This window comes from Aplysia californica, unplaced genomic scaffold, assembly GCF_000002075.1.
Source record: "Aplysia californica isolate F4 #8 unplaced genomic scaffold, AplCal3.0 scaffold00549, whole genome shotgun sequence".
In the NCBI taxonomy this organism is placed as follows: Eukaryota; Metazoa; Mollusca; class Gastropoda; order Aplysiida; family Aplysiidae; genus Aplysia; species Aplysia californica.
In genome coordinates, this window is record NW_004797819.1 from 74,914 (window position 1) to 101,924 (window position 27,011).

General features: G+C 37.3%; 1 protein-coding gene across 1 annotated transcript in view; it reads left to right on the plus strand.

The window, feature by feature from the left end:
• The window catches only part of LOC101861312 (coiled-coil alpha-helical rod protein 1), a 34,563-nt gene extending 7,558 nt beyond the window's left edge, over positions 1-27,005 (plus strand). The window contains exons 2-20 of the mRNA XM_005106669.2: positions 3,156-3,291; positions 5,802-5,829; positions 6,481-6,714; positions 8,306-8,493; positions 9,044-9,287; positions 10,028-10,080; positions 10,867-10,954; positions 12,968-13,078; positions 13,985-14,091; positions 18,657-18,769; positions 19,252-19,351; positions 20,334-20,458; positions 21,388-21,458; positions 21,892-22,009; positions 22,988-23,089; positions 23,924-24,075; positions 24,538-24,661; positions 25,661-25,795; positions 26,714-27,005. Of these exons, the coding sequence (XP_005106726.1) occupies positions 3,156-3,291; positions 5,802-5,829; positions 6,481-6,714; positions 8,306-8,493; positions 9,044-9,287; positions 10,028-10,080; positions 10,867-10,954; positions 12,968-13,078; positions 13,985-14,091; positions 18,657-18,769; positions 19,252-19,351; positions 20,334-20,458; positions 21,388-21,458; positions 21,892-22,009; positions 22,988-23,089; positions 23,924-24,075; positions 24,538-24,661; positions 25,661-25,795; positions 26,714-26,892 (2,408 nt within the window). The 3' untranslated portion in view covers positions 26,893-27,005. The remainder of the gene's footprint in view (positions 1-3,155; positions 3,292-5,801; positions 5,830-6,480; positions 6,715-8,305; positions 8,494-9,043; positions 9,288-10,027; positions 10,081-10,866; positions 10,955-12,967; positions 13,079-13,984; positions 14,092-18,656; positions 18,770-19,251; positions 19,352-20,333; positions 20,459-21,387; positions 21,459-21,891; positions 22,010-22,987; positions 23,090-23,923; positions 24,076-24,537; positions 24,662-25,660; positions 25,796-26,713) is intronic.
• The last annotated feature ends 6 nt before the right edge of the window (positions 27,006-27,011 follow it).

Sequence of the window (27,011 nt, forward strand, 5' to 3'; positions counted from 1 at the left end):
AAAATATGGATGACCCATTTATATATATATAGGAAAATACTCCTAAAAGTGGACCACGCAGTAGCAGATTCTGTAAGAAAATTGACGATATCTCAGTAATTATTTGGAGTGTTAGAGAGAAACTTGACTACCCAATGTGTTTTTGGGTGGAGAAATAATTTCTGCTGTCAGATTTACTAACCATTTCGTAGTTATTTTAATTTAAAGTTTGGTGTACATATTTTGATTTTGCGAAAGAGGGGTGTCAGGATGAGAGCATTTTATTTATAGCATCGTATCACAACATGGGATATTTAAGAATATGTTGGAAGCGTGATTAAATAATGACAAAGCTTTCTTTGATGACTTTGAACCATGCCAACCATAAAATATAATTTAATTCAATCTAGCATGCCTTTCAAATTAAAAATTGGCCTGTCTCCAAGCGAAGCCGCTTTGGACAGGGGGGGTAGTGGTACATTTATGATAAATTCTAAGCAACTACTGGACACAGAAGGGTCAAATTTGAGCTCACTATAGAGGAAAGATAGACTCTTACCATCTTGGCATCGAATATCAAGCTCCTTATAGTTTTTGGTGTACCCGATATGAAAGTGTTTCCGACGCCAAAAGTACAGGTTAATTTATGTGTACAAACTTCGACTTCCACAAATCATTAGTCTGCCATATTTTCTTATTGGTTGCCAAGTTTCATTCACATTGGTCCAGAAGTAGCGCAGAACGAGCTTGAGAAAGTTAGTCACTAACGTTCCAACTTGGTTAAAAAAATTCACTCGCAAACAGGTACCAAATTTTGGCTGCGTTCGTAAGCACTGCATTGCTATGAAGTAATCCATAAAACAATCGCTTTTTGAAAAAAATAACGTCGACGTCGTTCCTGTTTTTCGCATGGCCTGAAAGCCAGAAAGGCTGCACACTTGAAACGCTTGCAGCGAGACGTGTAAGCTTGCCGCCATCTCGCTGTGACGTCTCGGCTGTGTTAAAGGGTAGCCGCTGATTGGACAGTTATTTTGATCAGCCTGAATGCCGCGGAATACACCGTACTCATAGACATGGGCGTAATGAAGGTTTTCTTTCTATTTGCCATCACAAATATTTGGGCTTAATTTCGGGTTAACGCGAATTTAGTGCTGATATGGACTTCAAGATAACGGCATAAATCATTAGATTCTTCCAGTATTTACAATGTGTTTGGCAGAAGCAGAATGAAGATTACCATTACTCAGGTATATTTCCGTGGGTTTGTGCATAATATGTGTAGGACTACTTACTCATAATAATGATAAAAGCAGAAGAACAATGCATGTTATTATTACAGAATATATACACAACAAATTGGAATAAATGCAATATTGTACAGTTCTGAGGCATATTTTCATGGTATGGAAGGGAACATATCTTCGCTACACTAAAATAACTATGTAATTGGTTAGTTATGCGCATAATCAATTTGAGTTATTTGCATAAAAGTTTGTAATGAATTATAAGTTTTTAAAACAGAAACTGAGCTTGATATTTTTTACTAACCTTTTAGTTTCCCCATTCTGAGCTGTTTGGTTACACTTTGGTTGATTAATTATGCGCATATATATTCAAATGAGTGCATAATCAGACATTTAAAACCTTATATTGTAAAATGTCACATTTTCTTATTCGTCTCTTTGCAAACACAGATTTGTATACTATACATACACATGTAACAGAATGGACTAACATGTCTATTATTAAGACTTATATTGGCTTATTTTTTAAATTATGCATGTTTAATTATTTATTTGCATATAATTACCACGATATCAAGATTACAACTTTAATTTTTCCATTTTCTATTTTGTTGTCCCAAAGAACATAAACTCACAAATTTTCAGCTCATTCCATTCTTAGTGTGAAAGTATTCTGGTGCCGGTTGCCCTTCTTTATTCCTTCATAGGAATCTCCTCCAAAATACCCAAAATTTCTGACACGTGCACAGCCATAACTTTTTGAAATTTATGGACCGATTTTGAAAAAGTATAAAGAAGCATTTTACTTCTGGATTATTGATCTTTGTACCTGTGTTGTTTATAGGTTAGCAGTACCCATCTTTAAAAAAGCTATGGTATTGCTAAGCCTTCTTCCATTCTCCATTGTTTCTTCGAACGACCTTTATAAATTTCAAATTGTCGAGCGTTGCGAGGTCCACCAGGCCTTGTTGACCGCGGCTGTTTTTTGCTATGCCCGCCATCGCCCTTTGTAAACTCTGTTGCATTCAGTCCACTGCTGTATTATTTTTTTCGCGAGTACTCCTGTGCTGTTTTCTCATTCACTTTGGCTGACCGTGCGTTTCAATCATGCCTCTGTGCCAATGGTGGGGGATTCACGGCGCTGTGAACGTAGTCACTACACTTTCAATTTGTCTCAACTTTACTTCTTTACGACTAAACTCTACTATTAATCGATATCTAGATTCTATGCCTAATTAAGTTGTAACAGTTTCCACAAAAAATGTTAAACCTATTTTAATTGTTTCCATGTCGTGCATTGTCATTTTTCCAGTTGAGTTTGGAAACGCTTTATTCAGTTGGGTTTTAACGTAAAATTTGACCCACAGATAGGCTACTCAAATTTCTCTGGTTACAATTATTTTAGTAATTCTTCTTTCAATTCTCTTACTGTCATTGTCTACCAAAAACTTAACCAGGTACTCCTCAGGCACTTTATTTTCAGTCTTCTATAATCTCTACCCCGAGTGACTATTTTGTTTGTATGGAACAACAGTGGCATTTCAGGAAGAAGCACCATTGAACAAAACAAACAAGACACAACTTTATAAGATTGACTGCAATCACAAAAATAAAGCATTGAAAGATGTGATGGTGAATTTTTAGAAAATGACAGTAAGAGAAAAGAATTTAGAAAATGACAGTAAGAGAAAAGAATTTAGAAAACAATTGTTGTTTTAATTGAGGAAATCTGGGAGTTTAATCTTTACCAGACTTTCCTTTACCTGAATCCCCCAAGTTTGAAAAACCTTTCCAAACTGGATGATTTCCTGAGTTGCTACACCAAAACTCTGTAAAAGTAAAGCTCAGTTTCCTAGACGGAAAACTTTTGATTTTTTAAATTTGCCATAAAAGAAATCCAAGCAATAATGAACATGTTATTTTTTATTGCAGAAAAGGAGAAAGAAAAGATTCTTCCTTTTCTTATACCTCCCTCTGAATTTGAAAAACCAGTAATAGCCAGTCGTTCAGAACTCGACAAAGCTAAGAAAGAAATACAGGAACTGAGGGAACAAAATGACCAATTGAAGTAAGTTGTGTACGAGATCCCGATTCTACGGTATGTGTAGTGAGTTATGAAGATGTTATGCTTTTATGCTCTCTTTATGAATGAAAGAGCTTTAGTTTATAAATGATTTCATATCTGTTTTAAAAATTGAAACAGAAAGCTTTTTCTCTGGGTATTGCTACGTAGCAAATGTACGGGAACTTTTTTGTTTGCAGTACTTTTGATATCAATTCTTCTTATGAAATTTCTGACTCCCTTGATCCTCTATTTAAAAGAACACAATGTAAGTATGTTCCTGTTGAAACCCAGAGGGTAGGTGATTGGCGGGTGCTGTGGTGTGGATTGCTGCTTCTTCTTTCCTATGAAACATCTATCGTTCTTATCTCCCCTTTTTCTTTTTTAATGTTTGTTACTCTCTTGTAACACCTCTAATTTTCTGGCGCTCATATGACCTTATGCAGTTGCGAGCGCAGTAAAACCTGTACTAGAACTAAAAAACTGAAACTCAGAGGGTTTTATATTTTTTTCTCAAAGGCAATAAGTTGCCCATCAAAATTGTAGCATTAATTTTTTATGAGTTTCACAAGCACTGAGTACCTGGTTTGGAAAATATTAAGTGCATTACTGAATGACTGAAAAATTGTAGATAAATATTATTAACTAGCTGTTTAGAACAAAAAAAGATGAATATGAACATGAGTTCTACTTTATTGATCTCTTTGGGGAATTTGTTCTACTATGGTGTACATAAACTCACAAATACATCATGATCAATATACGTAAATAATTTAGAAATGCACAAATAATGCACCAAAAACATAGGCAATGTACACATTGCTGGTTGCTACAGTGGAACACGGATTCAACGAGCTCGGATTCAACGAGAACTCGGATTCAACGAGATGAGATAGATTCTCCGTTTTTTTTTCTTCTTTAAAATCAATAAAAATAACCCGGATTCAACGAGCACTTAAATCAGTGAGCTCATTTCCAGGGTGAACAGTCCCCGCAGACCTGGCTTCGCTCATTTTTCTTCCAGAACGAACTTTGTCTATTCCCGGAAACCATCCATTGCACCTGCATCGAGAACCATTATTAACTTTGCCGAATGCATGCGACCAATCAACAGCCTTTTTAAATACCAACACAGTTGTTGTTGGCACGCACACATGTCTACTCTGGCGTGTGTCAGGGTCGGATGGGCAGCCTGCACACGTGTGGCTGTGTGTGTGTGTCGGGGAGGGGGGAGGGGCACTAGCGGTCCGGCATTGAACGTCGCAGATACAAACGCGTCACATTCTTTTTTTCCCCTCGGCAACTGATCATTATTACAGTAATAAGCTAGTCTTGACGTAGATCTACCTAATGAATTGTCTGCTGGTCTATGGAATCAAAAGTTGCTGTATGCTAGGCTCTACAGAGCAACACAACGTTTTGGTAAACAATCGAAATGACACTGGCGTGTGTATTTGAATGAATCGATTTTTTTTTTTTACACAGCTCATAATATGCAGGCATTTCAGACACTACTTATGATTTCCCTTTATACATTACTTGCTCAGTGCCTGTAATTATCTACACAAAACCTCGTGTTTGCTATAACGAACACTCGGATTCTACGAGACTTTTGGTCAGACACGGCGACCTCGTTTGAATCCGAGTTCCACTGTATTGTGCAGTGCCCTGTTTTAAGCTAGGATTATCGTGTGTTGCTCAAGACACACCCCAAGTGACCACCCACCAAAATGCCATGTCACCCACACACACTTGAATTTATGAGCCTGAGCTCACTCGCCAGCTTCGAAGATATTAAAGAGCGGATGCTCACGTTTTATAAAACTTACCTCAATTCCGAAGTAGTTTAAGGATACACAGTGATCGAAACCTATATCTTTATTAATTCTTAAGGTCAAAATTATGAAAACCCGGCTCTATTATAATCTTGGGAATAATGAACAGTACCTTTGTTTAAAATTTGTGGTCTGGAGAATCTCTGGTTTCTTCTATTAATGAAGCATAGGTCAACACCACCAAAAGTTTTGGTCTCTGCCTTTCTATTAATTCCTCTAAAATGTATTGCATTAAGTCAGGTAGACGTTGGGGATTTCCTTCTGCTTTCACAGGTCTAGTTGTGAACTTATACTGGACTCAATTTTCAAAAGTGGAATAGGAAACCAGTTGCTCCATTCTGGAGTGTTTATAATGATACATAGCTATCAAAATATATGATTTTATAAATTCTTAAGTTCAAGATCATGAAAATATGTCTGCATCATGCTCTTAGGAATATTGAATTCTACCTTTGTGTAAATTTTAAAGTCTGAAAAGTGTGTGGTTACTTTTAAACTTATATAAAAAAAAAAGTAATACAAAGATTGGACTAGAACTGTATAATATATAATACAAAGATTGGGCCTCTAGAACTAAATAATATAGATAGCTATACATTTTATGACTTATTTTTTTATTTGTAAGATATTTTCTGCATGTGAGTTACTTGTGTTAATTAACAATTTCCCTTTCTTTTTCAGGGTCCAATACGGCCTGGTACATCAACAGGTATAAGATTTGACACTGTAAAAGAACTTCTTAATAAGGCATACTGCTAATAGGTCTGCTTTACGATTCTTTCTGCAAAGTTATATCATGATACAAACGTACTTTTGCTAGGGAAAACGTTGACATCAATGTGGATACTTTACTTAATAGCTATATTTCACAAACTTAATATTGTGATGGTTTCAGTAATATATCTTCAAAACATTCAGGTCTGCTTTTTATTTGTCATAATGTTTTGGGAGAAGATTATAAAAAAAAAAATTAAAATAGTGGTAACATTAAGTTCAGCTTTCTGGAACATGTAGCTACAGCATTAGTTGTATGACTTGGAATTATAATAATATAATGCACAGGAAAATGTTACATGTTTCTTCATCACAATAACAAAAACCATGATGAACATCTTTTATAATCAATTGGTTAAGCTAATAGATAAAAGGGGAAACAAAGAAAGAGAATAAAAATTATTATGATACTGGAAGATCTAAACAATAACAGACGCGATTCAAAAATGGTTAGTTGGATATTTTTTTGATGAATCGAGATGTACTATTCTGTGTGAATGTGGATCTTATTTAGACTGACTTGATTTGAGATATGTGCAACTGGCTGATATTGACCAAACTCTGTATTTTTTTTTTTCTTCGTCAGGCTGCTGCCACATCTTTTGCATCATCTCACAATGAATATGCGGATGAGCTAATCAAGAGGCAGGCTGGTGAAATAGCTGATTTACGCAGAGAGCTCTCTCGATGTAGAGAGATTTATGAGCAGGAAGCAGCCGAGTGGGACAGAAAGTTTGCTGCAGTAGAAGCAGAGCATTTGGATGAAGTGAAAAGAAGAGAAAAAGAGAACAGGTTGAGAGAGGATGAATTTGAGCAGAGGGTAAGCCCAAGTGTTGTGTGTCTTTTGAACTATCTAAGATAGAATGGACAATCTTTGAGATTAAGGTCAGGAGGAAGATTTTGTTGGCTTTTCCAAGGTGATTGATACTTGGGAGTAGTTGGTTGAACAATATGTAAGTTCAGTATAGAGAACTGAATTGTAATTGATGTTTTGTAAAGATAGATTTGTTATCAATGCTGTCAGGTTTCGAAGAGAACTGAATTGTAATTGATGTTTTGTGAAGATAGATTTGTTATCAATGCTGTCAGGTTTCGAAGAGAACTGAATTGTAATTGATGTTTTGTAAAGATAGATTTGTTATCAATGCTGTCAGGTTTCGAAGAGAACTGAATTGTAATTGATGTTTTGTAAAGATAGATTTGTTATCAATGCTGTCAGGTTTCGAAGTGGGGGACTTTGATTCCAATTTTGGGTGTAATATATTTATTTGACCTACAGTTCTTTGTTGTCATATCCTCAAGTAGATCTACCTATAAGCCCAAACAATACACACAATGGCTCATAGATCTGTACTTCTGGCTTTTCAAGAGTTTGCAGTTTTGGGGAAGGATGCTATCTTTGTTTATGTTGACTTTGAAGATACCAGGAGTTGTAAAAAAAATGTTAAAGATGATATTATTGCAACGCATTACTTCTGATTTATCAGTCCAGCTCTCAGATGTTTTATGCAGGTAGCGTAAACACGGCACGAAAGCCAACTCGCTGCCTTCTGAACTCGTGGTTTCAGTGAAATTGGGGTAATTCACATTGCTGTTTCTTTGCTCTTTTGCTATAAAGCACCATATGCTGTACACTTTGAAAAATTCCAGCAACAATGGTGTAAGTTGTTTGTATATCCGAGTATTTGGAGCTGGAGAATCGCTGTCGAAAGGGAAGCCCCTTGCGGTCGGCCTGTAAAAAAATTGAGACCCATGCATTCAAATGCTTTGTGGAAAGATTGATGATTAAATACCATCTTTTCATTGGCAGAGAACTAAAGAGTTTTGAAGTTTCCCGTTGTATATTTCTGGCCTTTGAAGTTTAAGAAGAAAACTTTTTAAAATAGCATCAAAATTTTCAAAGATAATTTTTATCTCGAAATATTAAACTGCGGGCTGAAAAGTGGTACCAGTAGAAAGTTCAGCTCATTTTCCATTAAAATAAAGTCATCGCCTTTGAATTATTATGCATCAATTCTTCTGCGAAACTCTGAAAGCATGTGACCCCCCCCCCCCCCCCACACACACACACACACGGGGAGCACTCAGTATACTACAGTATAGAGCCGGCTCGGTCACAGTGGCGGCCGCCGTAACGCCGGCCGGGACAGTGCTTGGTGTTTTTGTCGAAAATTGATTTGCATTGATCTCACAGTCTTGAAAAAAAATCAGGCTCCATATCTATGTTATAGTGATTGTACTCTGTTAATATGGAGATTTTTGTTGCAAAATTCTCAGGAGACGTATGCCTTTCATATGAAACAGATACATTTGGCATACAGCTACTTTGAAAATTTAGTTTGTGGTACCTTGTTTATGAAAAAGCTTGTCAATTAGAAACTTAAATATCAGTTCTATAATTTATCCTGTAGATAACACGTGTCAGTGCTGAACTTCAGAGGACTATGGAAACAGCTGAGGAAGAAGAGTTGGCTCTGAAGGAGAGACTGGAGTCCACCCGGTCCGTGCTTGGGTCCCGAGTCAAGGAGCTAGAGGAAGAACTTGATGGTCTGAAGAGAGACAGCCACAGCTCTATCAGGAAGCTAGAGGCAGACATAAGGTGAGAAAGAATGAAAAGAGAATGTATAGGTAAACAAATCTTTGTGCTGAAAAGAAAGTGGGATTATATTTTAGAAAAGCTGTCTTTTCGTTGTTATTTTGACGAACTGGTTTATCGCTTAAAATAACAAGTTAGGTCAGTTGATATTTGACTACTGTCTGGAGTCTGTCTTTGAATATGCAACATTTTGGATTTTCACATTGTACTCTTATGGATGATTATTGAATTAACTGATGTTAATCATGATAAAAGATAATATCAGTTGCAGTCAAGCTGGGTAATTTTCCAGATGACTAGTTCAAATCCCAAGTAGGACTTAATTGAAATCCAGTTGTTTGGGGAGTTTTCATTCGAGGGTGTCCATCCATACTTTAAAAAATATTCCTTTAAATTCTGAGGTCTTGTCTTTCGATGTATATTAGGCTTCTAAATCTGTACAATATTATCGTTTTAGTGGATAAAAAAAATTGTGAGCCTTAAAAATCTTGGTTTTGTGATCTGGACAAGGAAAGTTTCGTTATATTACTCACACATTTAACTTTTTCTCAAGGAATAAGGAACGGAGTGTAGAAGATCAGGAGCACCAGATCGCTAAGCTGAAGACATACATCGGGGAGGTTGAACAATCTCACAGACCAGTACAAGTGTGGAGAGCAGAGAAGGAGACAGTGGACAACAAACTCCGAATGGCAGAGGCAGAAAATCAGAAATTCCAATCAGAACTCGAGCTGATGGGTGTGAGATTCAAAGCTTTGGAAAATATTTTATCAGTACAGGAGACAGAACTCAGTAAGGTAAAGCTGTTTGTAGGTATATTGTAACATAAGAGCAATTATATATATATGTATATCGATGTTTAACACCTATCCTATTTATGTGTACATTCTCAAAGGAGAAAATAATTTTGAGGCAGAACAATTAAATGTTGTATGCACTGAATACAGTTATGGTTGAACTTGCTCTAATGGCCACCTTTATAAGACAATCATTTGTACAAATGCCCATTTCCCAAGTCCTCTTTTTTGTATTTTTTACATCATTGTGACACAGTATAAGTTGGCCGCCTGTCTAAGATGGCAACTTCCCCCCCATTTTTCCCCAATGATGGGTGGCCATTTGAGATAGTATCAATTGTATTTGAAGTGTTGTCCATGATATGTTCCCCTCTTTTTTTTTTACCTTTAACGGGCCTTGTCAAGAGATGTCGTATTTGATAAAAGTTACGGTTAATCTGAATATTGCCATCTTTGGTACTGTATATTCATCAGTCCCATGGTACTTGCAGAATGATCTTTCAAGCGAGTCTGTGAAGGAAGTTGATAGATAGAAAAATATATTTTCTTGCAAATGATGCTTGTTATTAAGAGTATGTAATGCCATTGGTGCTTGCATATTTCTTTTATTTTTTGACTGTTATATTTTATGTGCACTAAGTACTTGCATGTTGGAATCAAGACAAGGAAGGAAGAAAAAAACTCATTACTTTACATTATTGCTTTCTATAATTTTTATTGTCGAAATGTTTCTGTGACAGGCCAAAAGCAAACACAGTGGAAAAGACAAGCAGTATGAGGAGGTGCTAACAGGGTATGGTTTGTTTCTCACTTTTCACTTTTAAAAAATAATGTTGATTCTGAACTGAGAGGAAAAAATCTTTACATATTTTGCCTTTAAGTTCAATGGTTTATAATAAGAAAGATTTCTGTACAGGTAACAACATTCTTGTGGTCTTATTTTTAAAATAGGCAACATTTTAGAAAGTAAGAATTAACCTTCCTAGTCTTGCTAACAAATACCTGGTATTGTCAGGGAAAATTATATGGTTTCACCATAGTATATTGGGAAATGTTTGGAATAGGCAAACCAAGCAGTCAAAGGTCATAAACCTATACATTTTCAGGGAGTAGAATGTAAATATAGCAAGTTGAGCTCATTTGTGAAAGAGTTTGACAATATCTAAAAGGTGATAAAAGGAATCATATTAGTGACTAAAATTAAGACCGATTAACTTGACTGTGATGCCACAGAATGAACTTTCATCGGATTAAATGGGTTGTTGATACTACCAAGGTTAAGAATAGAGACTTTTTAGATCTTGACCTGAATTTTGTTAGCTATAATTAATTATACTTTTGAATAAAGTGGTTTGCTTTCAGAAACATTTTGCTAATGAAGTGCTTATTGTTGTCTAGAAAAAGAAAGATGCTTTGTGTTATGGTATACCTTTTGTTGATTTGTATTTTTAGAATATCAGAAGAGCATGATATACTTTTATACAGTAAAAAACTGCACTGTACTTTTGTTCATAATTTCCCCTTGTATTGAAAAGTACGATTATTAAAAAGTAATGAAGGCATTTTTTTGTTTGACCAGATGGAGAAGGAAGGTGTACTCACTTCTTGTGCAGCAAAAGTCTTCAGATATTGTGAGCCGAAATGATGTCAACAACCTCAAACAAAGGGTAAGTAATGAGGGATGAAGACTACATGTGGAAAAGGGCAGTGGTCACATATCGAGAAGAAGAAGAAGAGCTCCTAATTTACGGAACAAAAACCCGGGCAGGCACAGCTGATCAACCAAAAGTGAAGATTTGTGATCACTGAACTACCCATTGTGTAATAGATCAACCATTTTCGTGAATGTAATCACATGTGTGTTGTAAGTCTCGATTAAATCGTACAATGTTTGCTCTTTTGGGATCACATTGAGGTGTGTTTTTTTCCCCCAAACATTGCACTCACATCTGAGCTCTGAACCTTAACTTACATCGCACGCTGGGTGGGTAGGGCCTACTACAAGTTCGCTCCAGGCAGGATCACATCGAACTGTGAACTCTTCCCAGATGATTACAGCAGTTGTCTCTACTCCAGAAATTGCGAGGCAGACTGAATTCTAATTGGTGTGGTCACAACATAATGGTGCATAACGACAAAGGCAAAGGAACTCTGTCAGAGATGCAAAGCTATAAATTTTGGTAAAGGGGAGGAACAACTAGATAAGCATAGATCTTGAGACTCATGATAGGATAATACGTGAAAATGGCATGTCTCATGCCATTGTGATTGGTCATCAAGGTTGACCACGCTTTGCTCATCATATCATAAACCCATCCATGGGTTATGTCAGTTCATTATAAAGTGAAGGGAGACCATTTTACCGGTTGTGGGCCTGGACACGGTCCCCGTGGATTTTAATTGGTGCGTCGGCTAAGATCCCGTTCATCTAAGATCCCACATATTTTCCTCACTCCCAAGCACTGGGATCTAGGTTAGAGACTACTGTATTGATATCCTAGTTCAGGGATCATGATGAACATCTCATACTCTTTTGCTGTGACAATGCCTTGATTTGAAGAATTTGGATTTGATTTCTGCTTTTCTTGCAGACTCGAATAATAGCACATGATTTTTTTCAAGAAGTTTCTTGTTTATTTGTTCAGTTCCATACAGCTAAACCTGTCTTAGTGGTCACCTCTCTATAGTGGTCATTCATATTAACAGCCACTGTTGCGTGACATCCTTGCATTTTTCCTATATTTCTAACCTGTCCAAAGCAGTCCCTGTTCTATTTGGCCGCAATCAATTATTTTTGTGGCAAGTCAGCCTCAGAACTTGCTCATAGGGGTCACGTGCTACAAATTTTTTCCTCCAATCCGTCCTCAGACTGAGTGTAAATATTCAATCTTGGCAAAGAAGCATATACCTCTATATATCGTGGCTGTCATGATAAGATTGGATGAGTGATTTTGAGTAAACTTTTCAGAGAAGGAAAAAACTGATTTATTTAAAGGAGTTATCTGATTTTTGTACTGTTAAAAATAATCCACTTTTGATTGTTTATTTGAATATAAATTTTTAACCAGCATATGAAACATGCTTTGTAGAATATGTTTTGCAAAAATAAAAAGAAGCAAAATAGAAAATTTTATAGCTATCCGATCTTATCACGATGGTGACTATATATATATATATTAATATATATATATATGTGTGTGTGTGTGTGTATTACATATATATGGACTTTCATAATCAAGCATAAAGACAAAAATCAGATCCAAGCAGTGATTCATTTTAAGGTAGAATTAATTTGTTTCTTTAACCTTTATTTTCAGAGGGGGTAAACCCACCATGCCAGGGCCTCCTTTTGGTACGAAATCTAAAAGTGATATATACATCACTAGATTTGTCATTGAATCAAAACGAGTGAACCTATTTTGATAGTCCTTCATGTAATGAAAGAGGTCCCGATAAAAGAGCCCTGTTTTTGGTACAAATTTGATGTCAAAGTCATCTAAAAGGAATGTGCCCAAGCTGCTGCCAGAGGCTCTCAGGCATAGCAGTTCCGACCGTAAGCTTCTGGAAGTGGCTTGCCAGAGATAATGAATAGTCAAGCTCATGATGAGCACAATCCTCTGTATGTGGAAGTTGTACGATTTGTGGTTCATTTGTGGGTGTGTCTGCATTTATGTTCTCAGATAAAAGATCTAGAGGATCAGCTGATGTCGAGTGAGGCCAAGTCAGACATGTTACAGCATTCACTCAAGGACAAGTCTGCACAGTTACAAATTGAGCTGAATAATAAACAGGTGAAGGAATTTCTGTTGCTGGCAGATTGTTGAAAGATGACACTGTTGACGGGTTTTTTACCTCTCACTTTAAAAGTGAAGTCATACTTTGTAATGGCTCTAGGAGCAGGCACAGATCTTTTTATAGAGATGGTTTGCAAAACTCTGATCAAACGAAAAAGAATAGTATTTGGAAATGTCTTGTTGAGGTAGGGAAATTTCTTTCTTAGTCTTGGCTATTGTATGTCCCTCCAAACGATATCTTTAGATAGTTTGTTATAATGTAAATTTAGCTTCAAAGATAATTTTGCAAGTTCCTCAAAACAACTGTATCTGTATCACATTATGGTAATTTGAACAAAAGTAGATAGTGTCAGTTCAAATACTTAAAATTTTACATGGTTTGAATACTGTTTACTGCACGAATACAGTTTTAAAAATGTTTTGATGGTTAAAAAGAAGGATGTCTTGCGTTCAGCCTGTGCACCCCCTGGGGCTTTGTCACAATAATTATTCTTTATTCCTTCCAATTGATATTGAAGTTTGGTGTTTAGGTGGTTAGCGGGTGCTGTGATGTGGCTTCCTGCTTCTTTTCTATCAAACATTTGTCGTCCTTTTCTCTCCTTCCCCCTTTTCTTTGTATAATACTCTTTAGTAACACCTCTGATCTTCTGCACTTAATGACCTCTTTGTGTTGCAAATGCGCTGAAACTTTTACTAAATCTAAACTTAAGAAGTTCTGTAACTCTCTTTCCTGTTGTAGATGGAACAGACACTGGCTAGTGGGTTCCTTTTCTTAAACACCCTATATATTGTTGTTAGAAGGATGGCAGACTTGGAATTCATACTGTCAAGCAAAATCATTCTCTTTCAGGTTATTCTGGCTCCTGATTCTTCACTTTAATATTGTGTTGTCTTTGTCAACAGAGGATTCAAGATGATCTGAGTCAAGTGCAGCAAGTAGCTGAATGTTTGGATGACCAGTCTAAGGAGAGTTCGCAGCACCTTTCACAGTTTCTGCAATTTGTAAACAGGTAACTGGGCCAGTCATCAAGGAATACCAGGGATTATGGCGGAAAATCAGAATCAATAAATCACTCAGTCTGCTCAATTTTGTCAGCTTCAAGGTTTGGGTTTAGTTTAGGATATGGGTTTGGAGAGTTTGTTGGCTTCATGCCAGGTTGTAATATATCGTCGACCTTGTGATAAAACTGACTAACCCCAGCGAGGTAAATTTTACAGGAGAAGGAAAAAACTTTTATTTCAAAACAAAAGTACCTAAGGGTAAACCAATGCTTTTAAACACCTATAAAAACACTTTACCAAAACACTGTAGACCTTTTTTCTTTTTAAAAATCACTTTTAATGAAACTGCGTGGGTTAGACAGTTGTGTCGCTCAAATTTTTGCGGATAAAACCGACCAACCCTCAATTTTGTGGGTTGGCCAGTTTTATCAGGAAACCACCGCTGGCTTTGAGTGAAGCCAAGCCGCACTTTCCGGTAACGTATTTGATCTGTTGTTTCAATTGTCGAGATCTTTTGTGTTACATGTATCATCATTATCATCATCATCATCATCATCAGAAAAAGAAGAAGGAGGAGGAGGAGGAGGAGGAGGAGGAAAAGAAGAAGAAAAAGAGGGATGATGTGGAGGAGGAGGAGGATAAGGAGAAATAGGAAAAGGAGGAGGAGGGGAAAGCAGAAGACGAAGGAAGAGAAGGAGGACGATTTTATTGCTACCAACTTACTATCAGCTGCTGTCATTTCAGTGCTATGGAGTCAATTCGGGCAAAAACGGCAGTCACAAAGTTGAAAATTTACTAGAAGTAGAAGAAGCAGAACACAGCAATGGGTCTATTAATTACATTTGAAGTAAAATAACAGGAGGTTCGAAAGGTAAGGGAGAACAGCTACAGCAACAACAACAAAAGCAACCTGTGAAACAACAACAGTAGTAGCAGCAGCAGCAAGCCTTTAGAATTTATGACAATGTCTGACATGGTACTATTGGCACTTGGTGGCCATTCAAAGGCCTGGAAAAAAGTAGTACTAAGAAAGAAATGAAAGCAGAAAGCCACATAAAAGCTCCGCTACCTCAGCAATGGTTTGAGTGAAGTTGGTTACATAATAATATATAATTATTATACAAACAGACTTTGTAAGCATCAAAGAATACACCAACTTTTTTCAAGGTGCGTGGCTTGACCACAACTACGTTACTGAGTTTTCTCAACAATAGAAGACCATGTCCGTCTCACTCTGTGTCCTATTGCTATAACAAGGCAATACGACAAAACATCACCATTGTTTTGAAAGACTCTACAATAATCGAATTTGACTTGATAGCTTTCAAAGTTTCTTACTGAGACAGTTTCATAGTATTGTGGTAGCATTGTGGTGCGACAGCCTTCAACTCCTGTACATGTTTATAATGGTTGGCAGTTATCTTCAATCTGTCTTTGCAGAGAGGTCCAGCAGTAACCGTCATACATTGGGTGTTCAGCTTTCTTATTGGTCCTTGCAGCGCCTGCCTTTCATCATCAAAGTTCAGCTTGTACTGAATGTTAAAGACTGGAGTGTTCTTTGATGCCTGTAAGTCAGTGTCGGTAGGGTCTCCTGCTTTTCTCCCTGGGCAGATCGTTTTGTACTCTTCGACCTTTGCAAAATCTTTGAGAAAGCTGTGGCCCAGGTACATAACTTCATAGGGCCTGGGGATGCATCTGGCTTGGAGTTGGAGCATGATGTTCACGTATTCCATCGGGATGTACATCAGTGCGTTTTGGAGCGATCGCTCAATAGTGCCATGGACTGAATCCACCTCCATTTGGGTATGGCCCTTGGTGAGAATTTCTGCTCCACTGTGATGTCAAGCTCTTTGGCCAGCGAAGCCATTGCACTCACCAGGGTGGCATTTCTGTGTTGGTAGTAGCACCAATCACTGCAGATGATGAAGTGGTTGAAGTCGGTCACTTGCGATCTGAGGTAGTGAGTCAAACATGATGAAAACTGTAGGAGCTCAGACCACCTTCACTTTCATCCCAGACATATCATCTGGCGTCTCTAGTGGCAAGATCCTAAATCGTAAAATTATGTACAGCCAGTTTTGTTTTATAATATAAGGCGGGTGTCAGTGATGGTGCCAGGAGGACGCACTGGATCTCCATATAAAGGACACACACATTTTTCTCTGGGTTCAATGCAGCCTCCTTGTCCTTCCTATTGATGAGCTATATATTCTGTTTCTGTGAGGTTTCCAGACTGACTCGAAACTGGTGCAAATGTCGCACTGGTCTTTCTTGGTTGAAAGTAAACCCAAATTGGTTTTTTTTAACTTTTGGCAGAACACTTGAAAGCTCAATGTTTTTTTTCTTTCTCTCTGCACATTTCTCTATGTATACTCCATGAAGATCTGGTGTTTCCTGGATTGTCATCTGCAGACAGGGGGATATCTTCGAAAGTTTGTCAAAAATTACTCTTTTTGGAACAACTTGTCATCCTTGGCTTTCTCGTGGTGGGCATGATGTGTTCTTGGGGGGGGCTCTTGTTTTTTTCGGAGAAGACACTATTTAAATAAACCAGTGGGTCAGGCCTGTAGTGTTCATGAAGATTGTTTAACAAACAGGTATTCTTTGACCATTGACTCTTTTAAGTGGTATTGAAGGGTGTAATTTCTCCTTGGGTTTACACTTGCCGTGTAAGATTTCTTTTTGTCTATCCTGTTTACCATGGCATACACATAGGCTCTTTTATCTTTCCAAGAGAGTGACCAGTAATGTCATTGCATTTGTACCAACCAGTTTACAACTGCAAAGGACGTTAAGTCCACACCCAGCTCGCTTTGTGCGTTGACAGTGGAGAGGCATTCCCAGTTCTTTCAACCTCTTCCTTTTGTTACCCTTCCAATCGTTTTCATGCCGTGTCCTTTTTGCAGAGATCAAAGATGACAAAACGGTTGTAGGATCAGCTGATGTGACGTTAGCCTGGTCATGTTAATCACTTTCCACTGCGCTGAGGGTCAGAGGTGACGCAGCAAGCGTGGCATCATTTGATGGAAAATTATCGCGTTATGTAAGTTAGGGTTTGATATAAGGATAAAGCATTATATTATGACACTGAGGAAATAATCTATACAAAACACAAACGAAATGAACTTTCAAAGAAAGTCGAAAGATGTTTCAATAGGTAATGACTGCAATAAACACTGCAAATGAAAAAAAAGAAGCACTTAAAAAACAATGAACGTTAGGGGCTGACGATGTGCTGGGCAGGTCCCACATTTTTTTTTGGGAGTAAGCTAGAAAAGAATGAAAAGCTATTGACTTCGTCCATTCAATTGCGAAGGAAAAAATGATTAGGAGAAGAGGCAGTAGTCCGAATAGGGGAAAATGCCTTCATAATTCGGTGACTTTCCAGTACAAAGACAAAGAAGAACACGAGGACAGGAAAAATAGTTTCATATAAAACGAAAACCTTGAAGATGCATTTGAAATACCAGCATTGTCATGAGATAAAACATTCTGTGGGAACAGAGGGGAGTTTTAGTCATTAATAACATTATCAGAAGCATTGAAACGAAGAAAAAAGAGGAAACAACCAGATCTGTTTAACTCCCCAATAAAACCAACAAGAAATATTACACAAATATTCCTTTTTGGAGAGCTCCCACGGTTACGTGAGCAAATTCTGTACTATTACAGGTCTGAATCTGATGTCAAACGAAGTCTGGAGACGAGTCGAAGCCGGGGTTAGTCGGTAACGTAGCACGTGGCCCCTCATTGTTAGTGCGACAAAAACAGCCAACTCTCATTCCCTCCCTCGCAGGTGGGATAGTCGAAATTATCGGGCTAAAATCTAATGGGTGCCGGGTTATACGGTTTTATTTCTAATGTTTTAAAGACATTTCTAGACAACGTTTTGATCTGTCTTTTGGTGAGCAGATGAAATGGACAATTTACTATCGATAGGGCCAATAAAAATATTTTTGATATTTTGTGGGTTAGTCGGTCTTATCACTAGGCCGACGATATGCTTGTCTGCTACAATAACTTTGCTTTAAAATTTAAAAGAAAAAAAAATGAGATCGTCAGATATATTTGAAGAAAAAAGAACACTTTTGAAAGTCCTTAGTTTGTCTTAGTTGAGCAGGTGATGGTTTCATAGTTACACAGCTGCCGAGTTTCAGGACCAGGTAATAATTAGGGGAAGTGTTTTAATTTCATAATAGATTATTGCAAATTGGATGGCATCTGTTTCTCTTACTCTGTATTCCTTCATAGTGTCTTTTTGATGTAAGACATTCACAGAAGCCATTGGTTGAACTTTTCAGTTGATCAAGTCACTGTTTATATCATGTCAAGCTTTATATCTAAAAATATTTTGAGGTCAAAGTTATGATTATGTCCTTCTCACAGTCCAGTTGATATCACTCTATGTTTGCAAAGGGAGAATTTAAATTGAGTCTGAGGTGTGCTCTTTGGTAAATATTCCTGACCAAGCTATAATGTCATTGGTTTGCCTCTTCTATGTTGTCCTCTTCTTTTAAACATAGAAAGTTTTGTTACAGTTCATAATCTCACTGCTACAATTCCAATTCCCCAGGTACGACAAGAAAAGTGCAGAGATCATGAAGACTTTGGAGGAGAAATGCAGTTCCCTCAAAGCTTTTGGCCAGAGAGTTTCCTTTGCTGCTAGCCGAATGGAATATTTGAAAGGTGATTTGTACTTTTAGTGTTATTGTTCAGCACACATAAGGGAACAACTAGACAAACTGGTACTTTTAAGCATGTTGTACACTTTTTTCACCTGTAAAAATTTGAAATTTGAAAACTTGGGATGTTGCAGGGCTAGAAGTCAAATATTACATAAAGGTAACACCTCTGTTGTCATCTATGGAAAAGACTGTTAAAAACAGTTCTCTTTTAACAATAGAAAATAGTCTGTTGACTGAATGGCTAATTTAAAAATGTATATAAGGTGGTTTTGTAAACTGTGAACCTTTTCTTCTGTTGTGTTTGATGAGTTTTAAAGGGAAATGTTGGAGGAAGAGTGGGGGAGGCAAAGGGATGTCAACTCTTTATTTTTATAGAATTTAAAAAATTAAATGATTAGCTATCTTTGTTATCTTGAGGTAAAATTGTTGTATTCCCATTTTATTGCAATGTTTATTTAAACTTGCTGTTGTTTTTTTTCACAGCTCAGTTCATAAGGAAAGCAGCTTTCACGAACACTTCTGGCACTCAGAACGATTCTAAGAAATCTTTGTCTGTGTCAAGGGCTGATGAGGACATGTCCAGGTAGCCTATGATGTTTTCATACTTATCTTGATAAGTTTCCCTTATTCTCCGTCGCTCTGAACCTTTTGTCTGTAGTCTGTTAGTGCCTGAGCTTTGGATGATGTTTGGCTATCATTTCTCTAACCTACATGCTTTCATGGAGCTGGAAAAAATATGAAGGTATTCATATGTCATGTTGAAGTCAGTTTTGTTTGCATTGTATGTTAATGTGTCGTGTTCTGGCTTTGTTTTCTTTAAACCCTGCTATGATATAGTGGTAGGGCTCTTCATATTTTCATAGAGGACTTTACTTAGAATCTCATATGGCGTAAGTATTTTAATGAGGATCTCGAGCTGTCTACTAGAATGCTGTGTCCCATTCAGCCTTGTTTGGCTTGGTCTGGCAGGGTCTAAAGAGCACAGCTTTTGAATGATCGTATTTATGTTGACTGAGTGTAAACGGTTAACAATTGTCTGTACAGTTTACTCAGATCGGCTTTATGTTGGTGGCCCTTGTTCAGAAGTTTTTTTTAGTTCTTCAAGTTTTACTTTGTCCTAATATGCATTTTGTATGGCAGTGTATGTCCTTTTAAATGTACTATATTTGCTTTGTTTACAGTTTAGGTTCTCCATTAGTTGAGTTGTTATGCTTGACTACAATAAAGGACATTCTGATTTCAATCCCTAATGGGACATTCTTGAGCTTGAGTTGCTTGAGAGGTCCCACCTTGCAGTACCATACCTTGTCTGACCTTTTCAAATGTAAATGTGCTCCAATAAGTTCCTGAAATTTTGTTTGATGGAGATGAAATGTTTCATTTCAATTATTAGTGGAGCCTTTGGAACTGTCTATTCTATTTTCTTTTTTCAATGTTTCTGTTTTCCTATTCTGCCAAAATCTGGCATTTATCTGCTTGCTCTCATTTAACATCAAGTTCAACAATGAAACGCTTTCAATAAGTTGTTTTTTTATGAGAAATTTGTTCTTTTATGTGTGATGTAGAGACAGTGAGGACCACTTGTACCAGGAGCTAGAGCGTGTGATGCGAGAGAGAGACTCGCTGGCCACTCAGGTGAAAGAGGACACCAGCAAGTGGTCACAGCGTCTCACACAGACACAGACACAATGTGAGTACTGGACTCTCTGTCTCCTCTCAGACTTGTGTTGAGAAAGGGAGCAATAACAATATACTTTGGATATGTCTGTAAACGCTCAGCTTTTATTGTTGGCAACATGCAATGTTTCCAGACTTAACGTTCAGTAGAAGGTGATAGGTGCCTTATGCTCCTCTCTTCTACTCTTTGTTAATGTCACTTTTGCTTTAATCTCCTTCTTTAGAAATTATGTCCTATATAAAGTGAATGTCACATACCAAAGACTTACACAAGTTGGATTTCTGCTCTCGTACTTTTTCAGTGTGGCTCTTTAAGCCCCTTCCCCCCCCCCTCCCCCGCCCACACACACACATACACCCATGTTTATATTTCTGTCTGTTTGACCCTTTGACCTTAAGATACGTTTGTTTTAGTTATCTCACCTCTACCCTAAGAGAAGACTTTGTCTTCAAGAAATGTTTGACTTGTCTGGCTGAATTCAATTTAGGTCCTTTTGAAGTTACGAGTACTTGCTGCCCCTCCATGGGACACCAGAAAGAACAGGGAACTAATCAAATGGAGGCTGCTATCTGCTAATTAACAACCAAATGCTTTGATTTCAGTGTCAATTTTCAATAGATTGAGCTAGAAAGGGATGTTAGTAATACTCTGTGCATTCTGTTTTGTACTTTGCTTGTGGTCATCTTTGGATTTGTATTGGCTCGTATTATGAGGGTTTTTCTGAGAATGTGTGGAATTTTAATCATAAACTGAATTTTATTAATCTCTTGAAACTGAAATTTTTTCAGAGAAGGACTAACAGAAGTGGAAAGTGCTTTTCCAGGTTTATATTTCATATCCAACTTTAAAAAAGAATCTTCAGCTGGCTCTTATTGTATTAATTTGTTTTAATTAGTTGTTATGTTTTATTCCTTTGTTTATGAAACTTTTTTTTTTCCTAGATCGCTCGGAAGTTAGCACTTTGAAGAGAACCGTGGAGGAATTAGAGTATGACATACAACAAAAGTCTAAGGTATGCTTCCTACTACAAAATACGTTTACTGGAATAGCACCTGATTTTCCATTCGACTTGAGTGATATAATTTATGTGCTTTCTATCTGTTATTACTGATTGACTTGTCTGTTACCTTTACTCAGAAAGAATTTTGTTGTCAGTATTTATCTCTGATATTAATCTACTAAAAGGATGAATTACTTTCATAACAGTTAATATTTTCTTTGACTTGAACATAGCAGTGTGTATCAAGGTGGCTGCTGATTACCAAAGGCAACAAAAAACAAAATCCTGCTTCTGTTGTCACATATTTAATTTAACAATTTAATCACTGGTCTCTGAAGTCAATAATGTTGGACACACGCACATTTTATCAAAGTAATATTCATGTTAAAAGTTGACAACATAATGGAATGGAATGGCTGAAGAAAAATCATGAAATATTTTTCAGACATGCAGTCAGCTCACAGATGAACTGGAAACAATAAGAGAAAGTATGAGGGAAAAAGATGACACTATAGCACAGCTGCAAGCTGAACTTGAAAGGCATGCTAAGGGTATTGAAACAGGTAAGGCTCTATATTAATTACATTTATTATGTTTTCTTTCTCCAATGTGTTTTCACTTTCTCAAGCTTAAAATGCTAATATTATCATTGTCATGATCATTATTATTATTATCATAATTCAGGTAGCCCTGTCCTTTGTGTTACTTTTTAGAAGGAATCACACACTCTTGAAACTTCAAAATTTGAACAATGGCGGCATTCAATATTTCTAAGAAGGGGACAAAGCCGGGTTTGCATCGCATTACATCTGCCAATGATCTGCTTCATCAATCTGCATCATTCTATTACATCTTGTTCTTTTACTAAAACAGCACCCTTGATGTGCATAAAATAAATGTCACCTCAAGGCTGAACCAAGTGGTTCTTGTTTGAACTTCGCAAGTGTAACGCTTACTCAGAGTTTAAGGGCACATGTGTTCAAACTCTTTGGGAGTGTTGGCAAATATCAAGGGTGTTAAGTGCATTGTAAATTTTTTTGTGGCGTTCTTTTCTGTACAATCTCTTTGCCCCTTAAAGAGAACAGGAAATAATATAAGACCTGGATGTTTATTGCACAGACTTGGGGGAAAAAAGTGTGATTAAGTTTAATATACCGGCTGTTGGCTTTGGTGAAAAATCTGTGTGATAACTTTTAATGTGTGTTTTAGTTGGTGGTTGGTGGGGCTTTAATGTGTGTTTTAGTTGGTGGTTGGTGGGTGCTATTTGTGTGGTGTACTCCGTCAGCTTCTATTTTTGTGTTACTGTTGCTCTAATTTGTTCTAAATGAAATGTGGCCTGTCTCAACATGAATTTCATTACTCCACTAGTAGATGGGACTTTTGTCCCCCTCTGTTGTCTTTGTTTGTATCTGTTTCTTTTTCCTTGCACTGAATGACCATTACAATGTCAATGTCCTCTTTACTCAGACTCTGACTGCCCTTTGCTGTCTTGCCAAAAATTACACCTCAGTGACTATTGACTATTTCTATGACTGTCACAGTATTGACGGATCAGCACCTGAGAGATGAGGCTGAGTACTCTAACAGACTGGCTGAGGTGGAGAAAAGACTGAATGAGTCGAAAAGAGAGCATGCTAAAGCAGGTGCTGTGTAACTCATTTTCTATACCCTAGAATTTGACATTGTAAAATCAACGGTCCATTGCAGAATGGTCTATTCTGGTATTACACATAACTGTTTGATGTCTAGTTATACAAAATAACTGGTAGGAAATAGCTTTGCCCTCAGAGGCTAAAGCAGGGGACTTCAATTCCTCCACATTTTCATAGTCATGAAAAATAAAGAAACGGAACAGTTTTCTCGATCTCTCTTAAAATAAGATTTTCCGGAGATGGCCACTTTATAGCTAACACTGCATATCCAGTTGAGCGCTTTTTATTAACACATTTTGTTTATTGTAAAAATTGTACAAAGTATTTCTTTTTAAGTTTTAGCAATTTTTTCTTTTACAGATGAATCAGATAGATTGAGAGTACTCTTAATCGTATGCTGTCCTCATTTAATTCTGTTTAGTGGTCCTTTTGAGTCCGTCTGATTCTGTTTCTCAAACTTCCCCAATCTTTCATCCTCTTTCCAGGTTTTTGTCCTCTTCCTTCTCCTGTTCCAGCTTCCCCCGAACATATATTCTCGTACCTGCCTATCCTTTGAACCCTCATGCACATTGAAGAGCAATAAACTGTCAACAGAAAGATAGAAATGCTTCCAAATAAGGTACAAAATGCTCAAGAAAGATGAAGTGTTTCAAATAATGTAAGGATGCAGAAATGTCAATTTAGAAAATGTTCATCTTCTGATAGGTTTCCTAAAAGCCTCTCACATTTGCCTAAATGCTGTTTCTATCCTGATCGTTATAAAGTATTACTTAAAGCAAAATGATTGCAAGGACAACAGATCATTCAATTCACCCCAATCTTCAGTGGTCAGCCTAAGGCAGCTTGAGCGCAACCATGCCCGAGAACAGCAGCGGAGTCAAGAGCTGCTGCGCACAACAGAGGAACACTTAGGTCGCCAGATACAGCAGCTGCACACACAGCTTGTCAGTGTGGAAAAGGAGAGAAATGTTGTCATGGTGAGCAGTTCAGAAGTGGACTTTGAACTTACATACACATGTATAATATATATAAGGTCATAAGATTCTGTTACAGTATTCAGCCCTTATTTGTACTGAGATTATGTTTCTCATGGTATTATTTAGTTAAGGGAAAAACTTTCATCCGAGGCTCCTTCGATTTTCTGTGAAGAAACTGGTACATGCATTATACAGAAAATCGCGGTATGAGATTTTTTTGCTGGATGAATTGGATCATCATGCTGTTTAGGGATAACAAGGGGAGCTTTCTTGACCCTTGTTATATGTGTCTTTTCATTGTTAGTATTGATATAATCTATTTGTGGAGAAATTTAGCTGTTATCATACTCTCTCAATGTTAATTACGGCCCAACAAGAGGTATGTTAGTGCTGCTTTTAGCAGTCTCTTTCTGAATGTAAATCTGAAATCTATAAATCCCATCGGGTCCGTTCGTCTTGCAGGCAACATTGAGGCAAGAGGGTCTTATCAGCAAGCTGAAGACTGACCGAGGAGAGCCAGCAAGACTGACCCTTGAGGAGGTGGACACAGCCCTTCGGGGCATAGTGGAAGGGACAACACCCACTGGTAGGATGAGATGCTTTGAATCACTTTTTTTGTTTGATATTTGGATAAAGACTGCCGAGACGAGGGAAATGATAGAAAAATAAAGCAAGACGTTATGCTTTATGAAAAAAGGAAGATGGCTCTTGATGCTCTGTAAAAAAGCGTAGTATAATGCACCTCCATGAACAGCTCATAATTTGATGAGAGAAAGAAAATAAAATTGCTTCTCTTCTGGTTTTATTAGCGAGATTGTTTTCGCAATGTGGTAATCACCTAGCAATGAATGAAAAGTCGTTTTGACAGTTTTTTTTCCTTTATAGATGATGAGGGCTATTATTTCTTGCTAAAAGACAAGTAACCACCCATGTAAAAGCCATTGTTCCAACATTGTTTAACAACTTACATTAAGTTTTGGGCCCTAATCACTTGACTACTAGGAACCCAGTGAGATGGTAGAAGGATGGGAATAAAGTAGACTTTCTGTCCTGACCATGTCACATTTTACTTGTAATTTTGGGGGCTTAAAATTTTTTAAAATATTTGTTAGCGACATGCATTCATTGTGCATTATGATCACGCATTCATTCCTATTAGCTGTAAAAGAGGCATTATCTGCAACACAGCTTAATGTTTAAATTCATAAGGCTTTGTGATGTCAACTTTGAATTTTGGCTGGAAATAAGCAGAGCAAAAAGAGCTGACAAAAATATGTGTGCAAGAGACTCAGAGAGAGTGTGTGAGTACACATGTTTCTTTAATAGTTAAAGTAAAAAGAGGATGAATAGGTGCATGATTTTGTTTCTGTGTGTCTTTATGTGTGTTATGTGTGTGTTCGTCCATGTGTTTACTGTGGGCAGAATAGGTTTAAAGTAACCAGGACAAAAAGCACATAATTACTACAATGGTAACATTGGCAAACTTTAGAAAACTAAATAAAAAATTTAAGCAGCCTGAAAAGAGAAACAAAAAATGTTGTTCCTTAAAGTGTTGATATCATTTTATTTTTTGCTCCATTCACAGGCGAAGTGCACTTTGATTTTCTACACAAGGACCAGAATGAAGAGGACAATGAAGCTGATGAAAGTCGGGAGACACTGACTAAAGACAGTGGTCAGATGGAAGAAGAGGACTTAATGCCTTCTCAGCAGTCACATGGTAGCACTCCAGTTTTAGTATTTAGTGTTTATGGATTTATTTGCGCAGTAGAATGTATGTATGTGTTGGAGTGTGTACATGTATATGTTTGCATGTGTGTGTGAGTGTGTGTGCGTGTGTGTGTGTGTCTGTGTGTATGTGTGTGTGTTTGTGTGTGCGTGATGTGTTGGTAGTGTGTGTGCGTGTGGTCTCGTGGTATTAAGTTCTATGTTGTGCTTGAGCACACTCCTATGCGTTGAATGCATGTGTTTTCGTAGCCATTTAGATGTCTATCTATGTCTGTGTAAGTATGTATGTATGTGTCAGGTTTTAGAACAAGAGCTGGAGAGAAGGATTTATTTTTTGGATACTTTTCTTATAGTGTGAAGGGTTTGCCTGTATAAATAATGTATACATATGCATAAACATGTTCTATAATGTCATTTAAAAAATTATTATGGTATCTATGTTTTCATGGTCTTGGCCTGTTTATTGAAGAACTTTCATCCCAGGCTTGGCCATTTAGGTTTTGATTTTCTGTGAAGAAACTAGAGCATGTATTACTCAGAAAATCCTGGTCTGAGTGCATATATCTAACAGCTTTTTTTCAAGGAAATTGTGCATGAGCTTATTCTATTACTTGATTACTAAGGCAAATCATTGTTGGTATTCTCTTATTTTCTTTTCTGGTGTCTGTGGAGTAATGTTTAGGCTCTTTATTATTGAACATAGAAGACATGGGTTCAGATATTGGTTGGGGGGTTTTTGTATCGTGTAATTTTTTTTGCCTGCTGGGTTGTTATTTTTATCCCTCTTGGCTTCGGTCGGCCCCAACAGGAACAGTTGATAAGGGTCTACGTCACTTACAATTACTTACAGTCTCTCATTTTCTTTGCCAGTAATAATTATGTACTGATATTTTGTATTTGTCCTTTTCAGAGCCCGTGGAGAGGGTTTTAGAGGATTTGAAGTCCCTAACAGCTGCCATATTTGATGATGATGAAGAGGAGGAGGAGGGAAGGAAAGAACATGCTTACAAAGGTCATGGAAGTCAAAAGCAACAACTTGTAAAAGACGGGAGTCAGGAGGATGATGAGGATTTAAGTGAAAATAAGTGATATCGTGATATGACTTGTGCAGTATGAGTGCATGGCTGTGCATGTATGACATGTTAACATGTTTGAGTGTGTGTGTGTGGGTGTGTGTGTGTGTGCATGTGTGTGTGTGTGTGTGTGTG